General features: G+C 51.2%; 2 protein-coding genes across 2 annotated transcripts; one reads left to right on the forward strand and one right to left on the reverse strand.

Moving 5' to 3' along the window:
* Positions 1-1,047: 1,047 nt before the first annotated feature.
* Positions 1,048-7,340, forward strand: LOC121835490. The gene is made up of 2 exons (XM_042289734.1): positions 1,048-1,313; positions 2,407-7,340. Exon 2 carries the CDS (start codon positions 2,415-2,417, stop codon positions 3,843-3,845), a length of 1,431 nt encoding a protein of 476 aa, XP_042145668.1. The 5' UTR covers positions 1,048-1,313; positions 2,407-2,414; the 3' UTR covers positions 3,846-7,340.
* Positions 7,341-7,345: 5 nt separating this feature from the next.
* Positions 7,346-13,134, reverse strand: LOC121835491. The gene is made up of 2 exons (XM_042289735.1): positions 12,943-13,134; positions 7,346-11,650 (listed from the first exon to the last, which is right to left on the reverse strand). The coding sequence occupies exons 1-2, from the start codon at positions 13,109-13,111 to the stop codon at positions 10,536-10,538; spliced, it is 1,284 nt and encodes a 427-aa protein (XP_042145669.1). The 5' UTR covers positions 13,112-13,134; the 3' UTR covers positions 7,346-10,535.
* Between the last annotated feature and the right edge of the window lie 229 nt (positions 13,135-13,363).

Here is a 13,363-nt window from a genome sequence, read left to right on the forward strand (position 1 = left end):
ATTAATTAATCGATTGATCGGTTGCGTTCATTTTTATAAATAATATATTAAGAAGGATGGGGCAAGAACTCGTCTTGCCTTTGAAGGCTTCTCTGTGGCATGGCGCAAAGGACATTTAGAATTGAGGATACATATATAGTGCAACGATTCAAAGGCTCGCATATTTTTGGTCCAGCTCCGAAGCCAAAGAAGTGTGTCCACATTCTCCGACAGGAAGACAAGAAGTGAGGGCTTGGGCGATGCTTTCTTCTTTTTTCAAAAAAAAAGGGGCCACGATGAGAAGGCGTTGATTGTTTTCTGCGTTTTGGCAGATGGTCCCATTTCCGTACAAATTATGCACTGCAGTCTCTTGCTCATAATATACCTATATTGCTTAACAACTTTGTAACGAACCGCATCGATATTCATTGTATAACTAGGAAAACATTGCGTACTTTTTTGTGTCGTTAAATTAAGAAAAAAAAAATTGTTCTCTAGTGTCGGTGATTTTAAAACTTTATAGGAACGTTTTAAATTGTTTGATTTGAATATTGTAAGAAATATTTAGGATTGTTTAAATATGATTGTGTTCCCTGTACACGCAAGGGCACCGGACCCAGTCAAACTAGCTTCTGTTAGCTTTTTGTCCGGTGTCCTCGGCATAATGTTGCTGAAATAAAGTTCAAGTTCAAGTCCTCGCTGCAGCGGCGTGTATGGGTGCTTCGCACGTAGGTGATACTAAAGCGAACTTACTCTTCCACTGCGCAAAAACAGCTTTTTGAAGATGATGCAGTGGACTTCCTTCGAGTTAAAAACTCCATTTCTGTATTTTACATTAAGCCCAAACTTTCCAGCGTGAACTCGTCTATCTTTACGGGCCTAATACTGGAACAAGTAACCATGGCGTCAATGGCGTTGTTAGCTTCCCAGCTTGTTTTTCTGCTTGTGTGTCTTGCCTGGACAGGACGTGTAATAGATCCTCAACACGTGAAGCTTTGCGGTCGCGCGGGGATCAATAGACCATTTGCAGTCTCTCCCAAGCGCCCCGGCGCGCGCGCGAGGAATCTTGGGATCGGTGTTCTGTCGGCCCCCGTCGTCTGGCTGCTCTCCGTTGGAATCGCATCACCTCGCCCTAGACATACTTTTCATCTTCGTTGTTTATACTTAATAATCCTCTTTTTTATCTACTCCAGTGTATTTTTCTTGTTCATAAGTGTATCTATTTCGTTCAGCGCTTTGTATTTCTTCTGTATATTACGTGTTTTTGTGCATATTCCATCGTTTTCGACGCGGCCGTCGACGGACACCACGCCGCTTCGTTCGCCGCTCCCGGGGTGAGTACTGACTGTTGCCGTTACGCTCTATCCCGCTCCTAGGCCGTTCATTTAACTCGTGTGCGGTCGCGAGAGAGCAGTTTCGAACATCACTACAAATGTCACCGCTGTAAGCAGAGAAATAAAGTAGTCATCACGAAGCGAAGGCCGACATGCCTTCGCTTCGTGATGCGCTCGCCCTGTGAAATGTGAGCGTGGGATATCGAGTACTGCTTGCGTGCTCAACATTCGGGACGGTGCTTTGTCGTTGCGATCTTTTTGCCCTTCGGACGCTTGCGAAGCTGTACCAGCGGTCGGCGTGCCTCGGCAGCGCTCGTCAACAACCGTCCGCGCAGCATCACATCCTTCGCGTTCGGTTCTTCGTCGCGGCGGGAGAAGGGGTTCTGACTGCGTTTTATGCATAGTATGGGGGAGATTCCATTGTTTATCGAAATTACAGTTCAGCTAGCGCGCTCACTGTGGTGAGGCAAGATTGCCCCTGCGAACCGCGCTAACACAGCGTCCCGCGAGTGCATATCTTTATTGATCATCCCGTTTTCACGCAAGCGCGTGCATATGAAATGCTAGACACTTTTTAGTGGCTCTGCGAACTGCTTCTTTTGGACGAACACTGACGCATTGAAAGCTGGAGTGTCTTTGCCACTCCTGTACAACACTTCACGGTCGTGCCAGCAGCTTTATGCTGCTGGCACGAAACGGATTATGGTCAAAACGCGTTCTTCGTATTCAGAGCTGCACTATATCATGGACACTGACAGGGCAGCAGCAACAAGCAGCTCAGTGACACTGGAGATGCTTGTCCCCAATGCCAGTGCGTGGCTTGCTTTCAGAATGCTCCTTCGACTGTGTAATGTTCGAAAGTGCACAAGAAGTTGTAGATTACAAAAGCTGGCATGTTTGCCTAATAGCAAACGCTCTTTTTTTAGCACAAAGTTTACAGCAGGCTTTTTTTGAGGGGTTGTTACCCTAGATGAACTCTTACTTCGCAAGTTTAGGTTAATTCTGTCAAAACAACACCAAACCCATTAAAAAACTGTGTTGGTCAAATTTCCGTCCTCCTTTTAAAACGCTGACTGAGCTGCCTTTTTTTCAGGGAAGGCTATGGCGACACGGGATGTACCAGAGCCGCAAGAGCTACCACTTCCAGCAGGACCTTGGACCAAGCAGCTGAAGGACTTTCCTTCCGCATTCTCGGAAAGCCACATCCAAGGGCATGGCCAAGCAGCTGGAGCACAGAAGCACACAAGTTCTGGCTACAAAATGTTCAAGGCCCACAAAGTGCAGAACATCTTCCTCCACACCACAAGTGCATCAGAGACAATTGTCAAGGCTAACGTGGAGGCTTCCATGACCCTTACGAAGCGATACGCAGTGCATGCTGTGCTCTGCCAAGATGGGCAGGTCAGCAAGGCTTCCTGTTCCTGCAAGGCTGGACAAGGCGGTGTGTGCAAGCATGTGGCAGCACTGCTTTGGCACATGCTAGACCTGATAAGGGAGGGAAGGTCCTACATCCCGGATGCTCTGGCCTGCACTGAGGGAGCAAGGCAGTGGGGCCCATCTTCAAAGAGAGGTGCAAGTACGGTGTCGTTCAACGAACTAGAATTCGTCAAGCACGACTCTAGCAACAAGGCGAAGAGTGCGAGAAAAACCACGGAAGTGCATGTGGACGTGGCGCAGGCAACCGTCAAGAGGCTGCATACAGATTTCATTGAGAAGGGAATATTCCCAATGTTTGCGGACGTGATGGAAGAAGCTGCCTTCACACCCTTGCCAAGGAAGGTTCAGGAGCACTCGAACACGGATGATGGGGCCTCTGCAGCACGGATCAGCTTGCCCATAAAAGAGTGCTGGAATCACCAGATGCCACCAAGCGATCCATGCACCCTGACTCTTACACAAGCTCAGCACCTGGAGGAACAGACACGTGGCCAAAGCAGAAGTATGCTGTGGCACACGGAACGTGAGAAAAGGATCACGGCATCACAGTTCGGAGACATCGTCAAACGACAAGCACCCGTGAACGAAAAGTTTCTCAGGACGATTTTCTCGGGCGGACATGGCACGACACGTCACATGAGGGCGGGACTTCAGAATGAGGCGGCTGCTCTGAAGCGCTACAAGGCCAAGCAAAAGGTCCAAGTCTTCAGTGTTGGCCTTTGCATCAACCCTGGCCTTCCCATGCTGGGGGCATCACCAGACGGGCTGGTCTGGGACGAAGATATACAGGAGTACGGACTAGTCGAAGTGAAGACCGTGTCACGGGCGATAGATGCGAACCTGACGACCTTCGAGGAGGTGATGAGCAGAGGGTTTGTGGAGTTTATCCATGCGGACAAGAGTGTCGACAAAAAGCACAAGCACTACTACCAGGTGACAGGACAACTTGCGCTCACAGGACTGGAGTGGTGTGACCTTGTTGTTGACTGGGCGAAAGACTGCTGGGTCACACGGGTGCCCTTTGATGAGGCACTCTGGGTGAACGTTATGGTGCCACGCCTGACAGACTTTTTTTTTAAATATCGGAAAGACTGAGTGTTGATCATAAAATTGTAGTGTCTGTTGTGGGCGGTTCTAGTGCCAAGTTTGGACACTTTTGGTAATCGGGTTGCAAACACTGCCCGCGTGGGTGGGCGGCTCCGTACGTCAGCCTGCTGGTTTCGACTTCGACAACACCGGTTCTTGGCCTACCCGGTTTACGCAACTCGAGGAGTACGCTTATGCCTCCGTACTTCGCCAAGCACCACCGGACATTCAGGTGCGGACACTTCTCTACTGCATGGGCCCCGAGGCTCGGGTCCTTCTCGACATGTTCGGCTTGAACGCCGCCTCCCTGAACAACTACAACACGGTGGTCAAGCGCTTCTCGGAACACTTCCTGTACCCCGTCAACGAGGTGTAAGAGTCCTCGAGGTTCCACGAGCGGGTTCAGCAGCCGGGAGAGAGCGTCGACAGTTACTACGCCGAGCTCTGCAAGCTTGTCAAGTGGTGCAACTACCCGTCCCCCAAAGTCGAAGAACGCCTGGTTCGCGACCGGTTCGTTGTTGGTCTTTGCGACGAACGCCTGTCCGGCCAGCTCTGCTGGAAAGCCAAGCTCAGCCTCAAGGACGCGTGGACGCAGGTGAGGCAGATCGAAGACGCCGAAAAAGAAAAAAACTGCTCGCGGGAGTCGAGAGTGTCCAGGTCACCGTCAACGTTGACGCCACCAAGTCTTGTCATGGTCCGACGCACCAACGCAAGACAACAAAACGGTCAGACGACGCATCAGCAGTGTCTTCACTTGGCGATAACGACCCAGGTTCCTGCAGCTACTGCAGTCGGGCCCCCCACACACGCTCAGACTGTCCTGCTCGGCAGTCTCTGTGCAATTATTGCAAGAAGAAGGGCCACTTCGCGGACGTCTGTTGCGCTCGGAAACGAAAGCAGAGCAAGGTGGCGTTCCTTACCGCTCCACGCAATCCTCGAGACTGAGAAGGCCAAGGCCAAGTACGTTGAGGTCAATGTCGACAACTACACGGCGATATTCAAGGTAGATTCCGGCGCGGAGGCGTCTGCTGTTTCGGAAGCCTTCCCGAACTTACCTCATCATCTGGACAAGGTCGACGACCTGCTGACAGCACCAGGAGACCAGTCGCTAAAAGTCATTGGGTACTTCATGGCTACCCTCCTGTGGCGAGGCAAGACCGGTCATCAGCGTCTGTACGTGATCAAGTCCCTCTCTATGCCCCTGCTCGGGTTCCCAGCCATCCAGGCTCTGGGTGTGGTAAAGTTCTTGGACGACATGAAAGTGCCGGCACCGCAGGGACTTTTCAGAGGTCTCGGCACGCTCAAGGAGGAGTACAAGATTCGGCTACGCCCGGATGCGGTTCCGTTTTCACTTAGTGTTCCATGCCGCATACCGATACCCCTGCGCGAGGTGGTGCAAACAGAACTGGCCAAACTGGAGCAAGACGGAGCCATTCGGCGTGTCACCAACCCCACACCTCGGGACGCTGGACTGTTCATGGTTCCAAAGTCGTCGGGAGGTTACCGTGTCTGTATCGACTTTACAAAATTAAATCAAGTTGTCCCGAGAGAACGTCATGTGCTCCCCACCGTCGATCAAGTCCTGGGACTTCTGGGCGATGCGGCAGTCTTCTCGAAGCTCAAAGTTACCTCAAGCTTCCATCAGGTCAAGCTTTCCAAGGACTCTCAAGAGCTTACGATGTTCATTACGCCGTATGGGCGTTATTGCTTTTGCCGACTCCCATTTGGCATCACGTCGGCCCCTGAGTTTTTCCAGCGACAGGTGGCGTGGATCTTGGAAGTCCTAGACGGATTGGTCAACATGGTCGACGACATCCTAGTCTTCGGCAGAACGAAAAAGGAACATGACCAACGCCTGCGGCAGGTGCTGTTGTGTCTCTCCGAGGCCGGCGTCACCCCTAGCTTCCGTCGACGGTTCGGCCTCAGGTGGACCTGTCTACTCGCGTCATCGTGATGTGCCTCGTCCAGCATCACCACCACGTGTTCGTGGTGATGGTACGGGCCGACACTACTCAACCCATTCTGGAAGACAAGTGGTCGCTCCCAAGAGACTCAATCTGTAAAACTTTGTTTTTTTTCACAGCCAAGGTGTCCGATACTCTCCTTGAACATTCTAAAGGGGGGATTTTGCGGGCGGTGCTAGTGCCAAGTTTGGACACTTTCGGTAATCGGGTTGCAAACACTGTGCCCACGTCTTGTGTAAAAAGCCATTGCCTCGTGTGATAAAGGTGCCTTTTGGTTCCTAGCTCTGGACGCTCAGTTGGTTGCTTGCCGTCGCTGGTGGGCTGTGCAGTTTCACCGCCGGCCACAGCCCGGCACGGCAGTGTCACAAAGGAATCAACCTCATTTTTAATGCCAAAGACTTGGAGAACATATAATAAACCAACTTTTGTGAACTGAAAGTGGCTGTCATGACAAGTAGTTGGAATGCCTCAGACTGCTCATGTCGGCACAAGAATTTGTTGCAAACTGTAGCGCGTACCTCTGTCCGATATAGTAGTCGCAATATTTGTGTACTGAAAATAGAGTTTGTGCACTGTGCATGCTAAATTTCATACACTTTTCCATTGTTTACAAACCCACGCCCCAGCGTGTAATCTTCACAGCCTAGCATGCGCGTGGTCGTCAGTTGTGAAACCGTCCAAAGCACGCGCCATACACACAAACACTAAAGATGGTATGAGAGCGTGTGACACCTAAAGAGGGCATGATCCTCTTCTGCATTATGCGCGAAAGTTCCAACAACGACCATGTGCTGTGGCTACCAACGCCGCTTCCGGCGGCCCACCTGGGAGCAAAATTGGTTTACGGTAGTGTCGTTACTGATTTCAGCGCTATTGATGGTGAAATTTTGGTTGCACGTCAAGGTCCCCACATGTTCTTCCTCTGGGGTGACAGACATCTTCCTTTGGTTTAATCTGTAAACCCTCTAATCTTCATTTGCTGGGGCATATTGACGGAGAATTTTAGTAATTCGCACAATTTACAATGCAACAGCTTGTTTTCAACATCTTGAATTTTTGCCTGTGGCACACGCAATGGCATCTCAGTTAAAGCCCCTTCATGTTTTAAAAGTAGCGCAAAGTGCGTCGATGCACGAGGCACGTGCAACATGCAGCCCTTGGGAAGATCATGGCGACACAGCGCAGCACTGAGCTAGATTTCAGACGCCATGTCCTTCCCAGAAGTGGCACACGGTACGTGTCTCGAGAATTTCCACAACAATGAATGGCGCCACTTTTCCCAGGATAGAGGGGCTTTAATCTCAGTCTGCCTGTTGCCCCACCAAACAGTTCTGCTAGGAGTCGACTGTGGCCCCACCATTACGTCTATTTTTCTTTATTAACCACTACATTTCCGCCCTTTTTAGAGGATATGTGTGTATTAAAATAAAACATCCAAAAGTATTGAAATTAATTTAATCAGTCCTAGTTAAAAATTAAGAATAATCAAATGCTCGCTACTCTGTCGTGTAGTGTGCAACCAATCTAAAATTAAAACCTGGCAAGTTTGGACAACATTTTATTGCGTTGAGTACTTCTGACAGGAATCCTAACGTCCTTGATTTCTTTCATCATGACCATCTACCTTTGCTTTGAAACATTTATTTAACGACCAAAGAAGTGGCCACCATATCTGCCCTGCTGTTTGGGCATAAAAAGAGGAAAAGCTTTTAATCTTCTCGGGAGCTTCCAGGGCGAATGAGACAAGTGGCAGCGATCAGGGACTCCTGGGGCTTCAGTAGTCTGGAGTCACCTGGTTGATCTCGGCGAGTATGGTTTCCTTGAGTGCCGTAGGGAGGTTCTGAAGTTGCCCGACTGTGACGTTGTTGGGGGCCAGGTGCACTGCGAGTGGAGGGTGAACGGGCAATCCATCCCAAGAGCTTGGTGACAGGGTGAACACAAGTGTAGCATCCAGAGTCATGTTGCGCTGGTTGCGGAAAAAAGACGTCCGAGGCCCGTTCAGCTAGCTCCTCGGGAGAGACACCTTTGCGAAGGGCAACAGTGGCAGCAAATTGCCTAGGTTTGTGGTCCCCGAGGAGAGAACGGAGGAGCCTTCAAACTTTCGAAAGATGGCTATTGCCGGAGATGGATCTGCACAGGGAAGTCCAGCAGTTGGAAGCGAGTTCCGAAGTGTAGCACGAGATAGTCTTTTGGAGTTTATGTGAAGGTTTGAGGAGTCGTCGTGGTCTGCGAGAACGGCGGTAACAGGCCAACAGGTGAATGCGGCGGTCCAGTAAGTAAATGCTCGTCAAAGCGGCATCGTCCGGTACGGTTAGCCGCTTTGTGGCAGACTTGTGGGCGGACTGGATAGCTTGTATAATGTCGGAAAAGCCAGCAAGTTCCATGACAGAAGAAAGAGCTGCTCGGAAGTTGTCCCACTTAGTGAAGAATGTGTCGCAGCAGGCGCGACAGTGAGATAGGGTTGCGGATAGGAAGTCGTAGCGTAAAATAATGGGGAGGTGATCACCGCCGAGGCGGTCGCCGGCGACATGCCATCTCCAGCGTCGAGGGTAACGAGCACAGGTAAAGTCGGGGCAGGTGTCCTGCTGTTGGGAGGATTGTTTGATACGTGTGGGGGTGTCTGGGATGTTGAGGAACGAAAGTTTCAGCCCTGTGAGGTCTGCAAGAAGCCGCGTGCCGTGGGGAAGGTCAATGTCGTAGCCCCATGCGTGTGTTTGGCATTAAGATCACCGCAAACGGGAACGTCGTCTTTTGGATAAAGACGGGCGAAGTGCTTAAAAAAAGGGATGTTTAGCGGCTGCCTTGTCCAGCGGTTTAGCGATGTGTCTGGAGCCACATAGACAGAGAAGAGAAAAACGGGCCGTTGAGGAATTGGCGGCAACCCGTAACGCTGGTCATTGCAGAGCACCTCTGTGAGGTGTCGAGAAGAGTGAAGCACACTGATCGATGAACGTACAGGGCGGAACGAATCCAAGGCAAGGGGGCACTAGTCTCAATGTTCGGAGCAAGTCCATCGTACTGTGGCAAAGAAGGGAGGGGGCCGTTGATTTCTTGTAGAGCAAACGCAGCGGCCATGTCGGATGACGAGTGAAGATAAAATTTTTCGATGAAGTCTGCCTTCTTCTGTTTAAGCGAGCAACAGTTCCACTGAACAATCCTGGGGGCGCTAACCATGTTTGCGTGGTGATAGTGGGGGGCCGCCGAACGGAATGATGCCCTGCATCGCGAGGCGCCCGATTACTGCACGGGTGCAGGTATCCACGAGAGTAAACAGCGAGTTTTGCATCGTCGGAATTCGCTGCGTGGCTGCCAGCATTTGTTTTGTGAAAAGGGTGATTTGTTGTTGCAAGCCAGTAAAGTCTGACCCTGACGGAAGTAGGGCAGGCGTCTCACTAGTGCTGTTGACAGCTCTCGCTGATTCTGCGAAGGTGGTCCGAGGCGGTTCTGATGTTGGGACTTGTGTGAGGTCGGCGGTGATGTTGTGTGCCGGCGTTAGGAGTTTTGTGGCGAGCACCGGGCGGGAGTCAGTCTTCTGCTTCGCAGACCTCGGTGCTGCGATGAGGGCTTTGGGCGCAGATAACAGCACAGCTTGCTGAGCAGGAGCTAGTTTCAGGCGTCACTGGTGGTGACGCCGGCTTCTCTTTGGATGTTGATGAAGGCAACTGACGACGCTGTGTTGTGCCGTTGGCTTGGGTGCTGTTGGGGCACTGGGCAACGCGAGGCTGGTGCCGTCGAATGTAATGAGTGCCGACCCAGAGTTTGTGAGAGGACCGGCCTGGAGGATAGCAGATTTCCGGCAATGAAGGTTTTTTAGGACGCAGAATCCAGGTCGCCAGACTTTTTTTATGAATCCGCGAACCTGGCCACGGCGAATGGCCTCGTAGCCTTGCACGGAGACCTGCAGAGTGCCGATCGGGATGTATGTTACATTGAGGAATGCATCGCACACTTGAGACAAAGCAGCATCAACTGCAAGTTGATTACTGCAGTCGAGGTACCTCACTTGGTAGGGGGCTGCAATGGTGTAGGAGACCTGAGGTCTATCTGTGCAGCAACTGCAGAGTCAATGGCAAGAAAGACCCCGTCCATGATGCGGCATGGTTTGGCCGGCCGTAGAATGACAGTGTGGGAGAACTCACTGCAGAACGATGCTGCTGGAGGCGCCGCGGGCGGGGCCGCCTTACGTCGGCGAGAGACAGGATGCCATCCGTCCTCCAGGGGGAACGAGTCAGGGTTCGAGTCACGTTGGATGCACCGGGGTGAGGTGGTAAGCTTAGTCGCAGCGGCGCCGAAGAAAAAAATGCCACGAGCACGCTTCGTTTCATTGGCGGCAGTGCGGATGTGGCAACTGTTGTTGAGGGGCGACAACTTGCTTTCGGGATCATCGTCGCCGAGGATGGAGAATGGATTCTGAGTAAAGACCGCAGGTTGAATTCACGCGGCAACAAGTGGTGCATCAAGAAGCGACGTGACGGCAGGAGTGGTTGCACCGGCTGTGGGTGGTGCATTGAGCGGTAAGCTTCAGACAGCGGGAGAAGCCAGCGTGGCCTCGGTGGGTTGTGAGTCCATTTCGTTGGGTAGAGGAAAGTCCCGAGGGCCGTAGTCGGTGCTAATGGTCGTCATGGGTCATGAGGGCGTGTGGGCACAAAAAGTTGCCGGAGCTGAAGTGAGCTAGATAGAGAGATATGGCCTCTTTTTTCTCCACGACCATCTACGAAGCCACAAGACTGCAGCTCTAGCTTCGACTGAGCAGTGGCTCTCTCGTGAAATTGCACAGCAAAGCACAGACCTTCCAGATAGAGTCCAGGCTCTTGCTCATACTGTTTGGGAAAGTACCCCTCAAGATTCGAAAACACTTCATTTGTCCAATCACTCGTTCCACGTGGATCCGGACCTTCGCAATCGCCCTAGTTTTCGCTTCGTCCTCCAGGGAGAGCTGTAGCCTTCCCCCAAGGAAAGGTGGAATGTTCAGGTTAGCCCCTGCAGCTTCGACCTCTTCAGTGATCAAAAAGCCTCTGTCCGCCATGACAGAGTCTCCGGGCTCAAGAAGGTTGCATAGCCCGGAACATGCGGTCAGGGCTTTGTCAGAGACGCGGCCAGGGGCAAGGTCGCTCACGAACGACACGAACCCATTGGGGGTGATGCCCAGCAGTCCCTTGGCAGTGTTGTGGCACTTGTAGCTTGAGTAGGTATCACTCTGCACCCTGAAGTCGCTAGGTGTCTCGATGAAGATTTCCGTGCAATCCAGAATGACTCTCGTCGATGGATACGCCTCGATGAAGCACTCCGGCATGTGCTTGTTCACAACCTGTCGCGACGGCCAGTAGTTGAGTTGAGCAAGGTAGTCCGCTAGGTAACCAATCCAGAATGTCCACACCCGGCTGACTGTGCTGATGTGGATACGAAACCGGTATGCAAGGTCCTGCTCCAAAAGTCCCACCCTCAGGCGGGACAACACGAGCAGCAGCTGATCATCCATGGATAGATAAGGTGACCTTCTCTGCGGACCTTGACTTTCCTTGTGAGCTTCATAACCTGCCTGAACAAACTTGTAAAAGGCGAGAAATCTCTCCAGGGAGTCGAATCCCGTGTAGAAGGCCAGTTTCTTTGGGTCCTGTTGCACGGCTGTGAGCGTGAAGTTCTGAAAGGGGATTGTAGCATCGATGACCTCCTCTGCTTTGTCATACATCTCCTCAAGATGGGCTACTTTCTTCCGCAGAGCTTCATTTTCTTTCTGTAGACGGTCGTTGTCCTTGCGCAGTTTCTCGTTTGCAGAAGCGAGCTCCTCTAGCTGCCTGATGCGATCACGCAGGGCTTGATCGATACATCCTGTGATGCTGTACTGGTGGTCTGCCAGATGGGGAGATAGCAAAATAAATATCACATCATTTTTGCAGTCAAATATCAAAACAAAAAACTAGGCTTTCTCCTTGTAATTGCCTTGGCTCTGCCAAATAGCATATCATGTGCCATACAAAAAAAGCATCACATGTTAAAGGGGCCAAGAAACGATATGCATTTGGATGTTCTGCACCTCATACAAGCATACTGACGTCTGTAGCACAAATATAATCTATATAATAATCTATATACCACAAACCAGAGGCTCCCCTGCCAAGGTTATATTCTGAGGAATAGAAGGCTAATTTACAGTCAGAAATCACAATGTTGAGAAAGCCTAGGGTTCACACCAGGGTGACGACACTTGAATACAGACGGCTTATGAACTGGACCCAAGCACTGAGTGAGCACCTGACTATTTGGTTACAATCAATGCCATGGTAACTATTGGGGCTTGGGCTTGTGTCTAATCACTGCGCCAACAGTAGCAGCTAACCCCTAACAGTAATCATGTGATTATTTTACCTGGCTGTGAGGAAGAGCAGAATATTGCTTGTTCTCAAGCTTTATTGTGCGACAGCAGCATTTAGCAGAAGTAACTGAGTCGGTTTATGACCTCTTTAATGCTGCTCTGTTCCACACGAAGGAGCTATAATGGGAATGCTGGCTATTCGCCTTGAGATCCGATCGTCAGGGGTGCTGCGGGGAAATGCGGAACTAAGCTTTGTTCTACACTTACTTGGAGCACGGAGAATGCTGCGGACGCTAACTCGAAGCCCTGAGAGGCTCCGGTGCAGCGTTCGTGCGCATGCATTGGAGTCAACTGCGAATTCTAAGAGCATGCATAGCCTTGCCCGTGCTCCATAACAAAAGTGGGGATGGTTTTTTTGTGGACGCCAGAGAATCGCCGCTTGTCTTGTAGGAAACAATGGATAAACAAAAGCATGTGTCCCCACTTTTCAATCTGGATCTTGAGGCAAATAACATGCAAGCAGGGCTGTGGCAGCATCTCCTTTGTACCTGGCAGACAATGAAGTGAGGGTGTGACCGCAATCTGAAAGAACAACTCCGCGGGTACCTTGCATGTGCGGTATCTTAGAGTGCACCGTGCCATATGGTGCTGCGAGTATGGAACGGCCACAACTTGCGTGCTATAGCCAGCGGTGACTGAGTTAGTACAGTTTGTAAAGTTCGACGTACTGCATGTAAGTGTTCCATGCACCTATCGGGACTGCTGCACAGTTGACAGGGATGCCAAATAAACAGACGAGCAACACTGATGCTCAATGTTAGGAGCTTACCGCTAGCTATTACATCATCAGTGTCAGGGGCACCAGCGGAGGCCAAGGGGCTGCCGGGTTGTGCTGGCTCCTGGCTAGCAGGCAGGGTCACGGTCTGTGCCAGGTCAAGGTCCGACAGAAAGTAGGCCGGCAGCGGCTGCAGCGCATGGCGCTTCCTTGCGCAGATCATGTTTGGGACCTTTGGGCAGGCCGCAACATCTGCAGGCAAGGATAAGGCAATTGTTCACGCAATTATTTTATAAGCATTACATACCGGCTGGAATTCTGTCTAGCACAGGGCACAGCTTACACTGTACGGAGCACATAACATGTCAAACAACCAAGAGCTCAGCTGGATCAATAGCGGTCACTGTTTCTACCCTTTGGTAGCTGGTCTGGAATGTTGTAGCCAAATAGCGATTGTTGCAGTTCTTTCTGAGAC

Source organism: Ixodes scapularis, unplaced genomic scaffold, assembly GCF_016920785.2.
Source record: "Ixodes scapularis isolate PalLabHiFi unplaced genomic scaffold, ASM1692078v2 PGA_scaffold13__105_contigs__length_92229423, whole genome shotgun sequence".
Lineage (NCBI taxonomy): Eukaryota > Metazoa > Arthropoda > Arachnida > Ixodida > Ixodidae > Ixodes > Ixodes scapularis.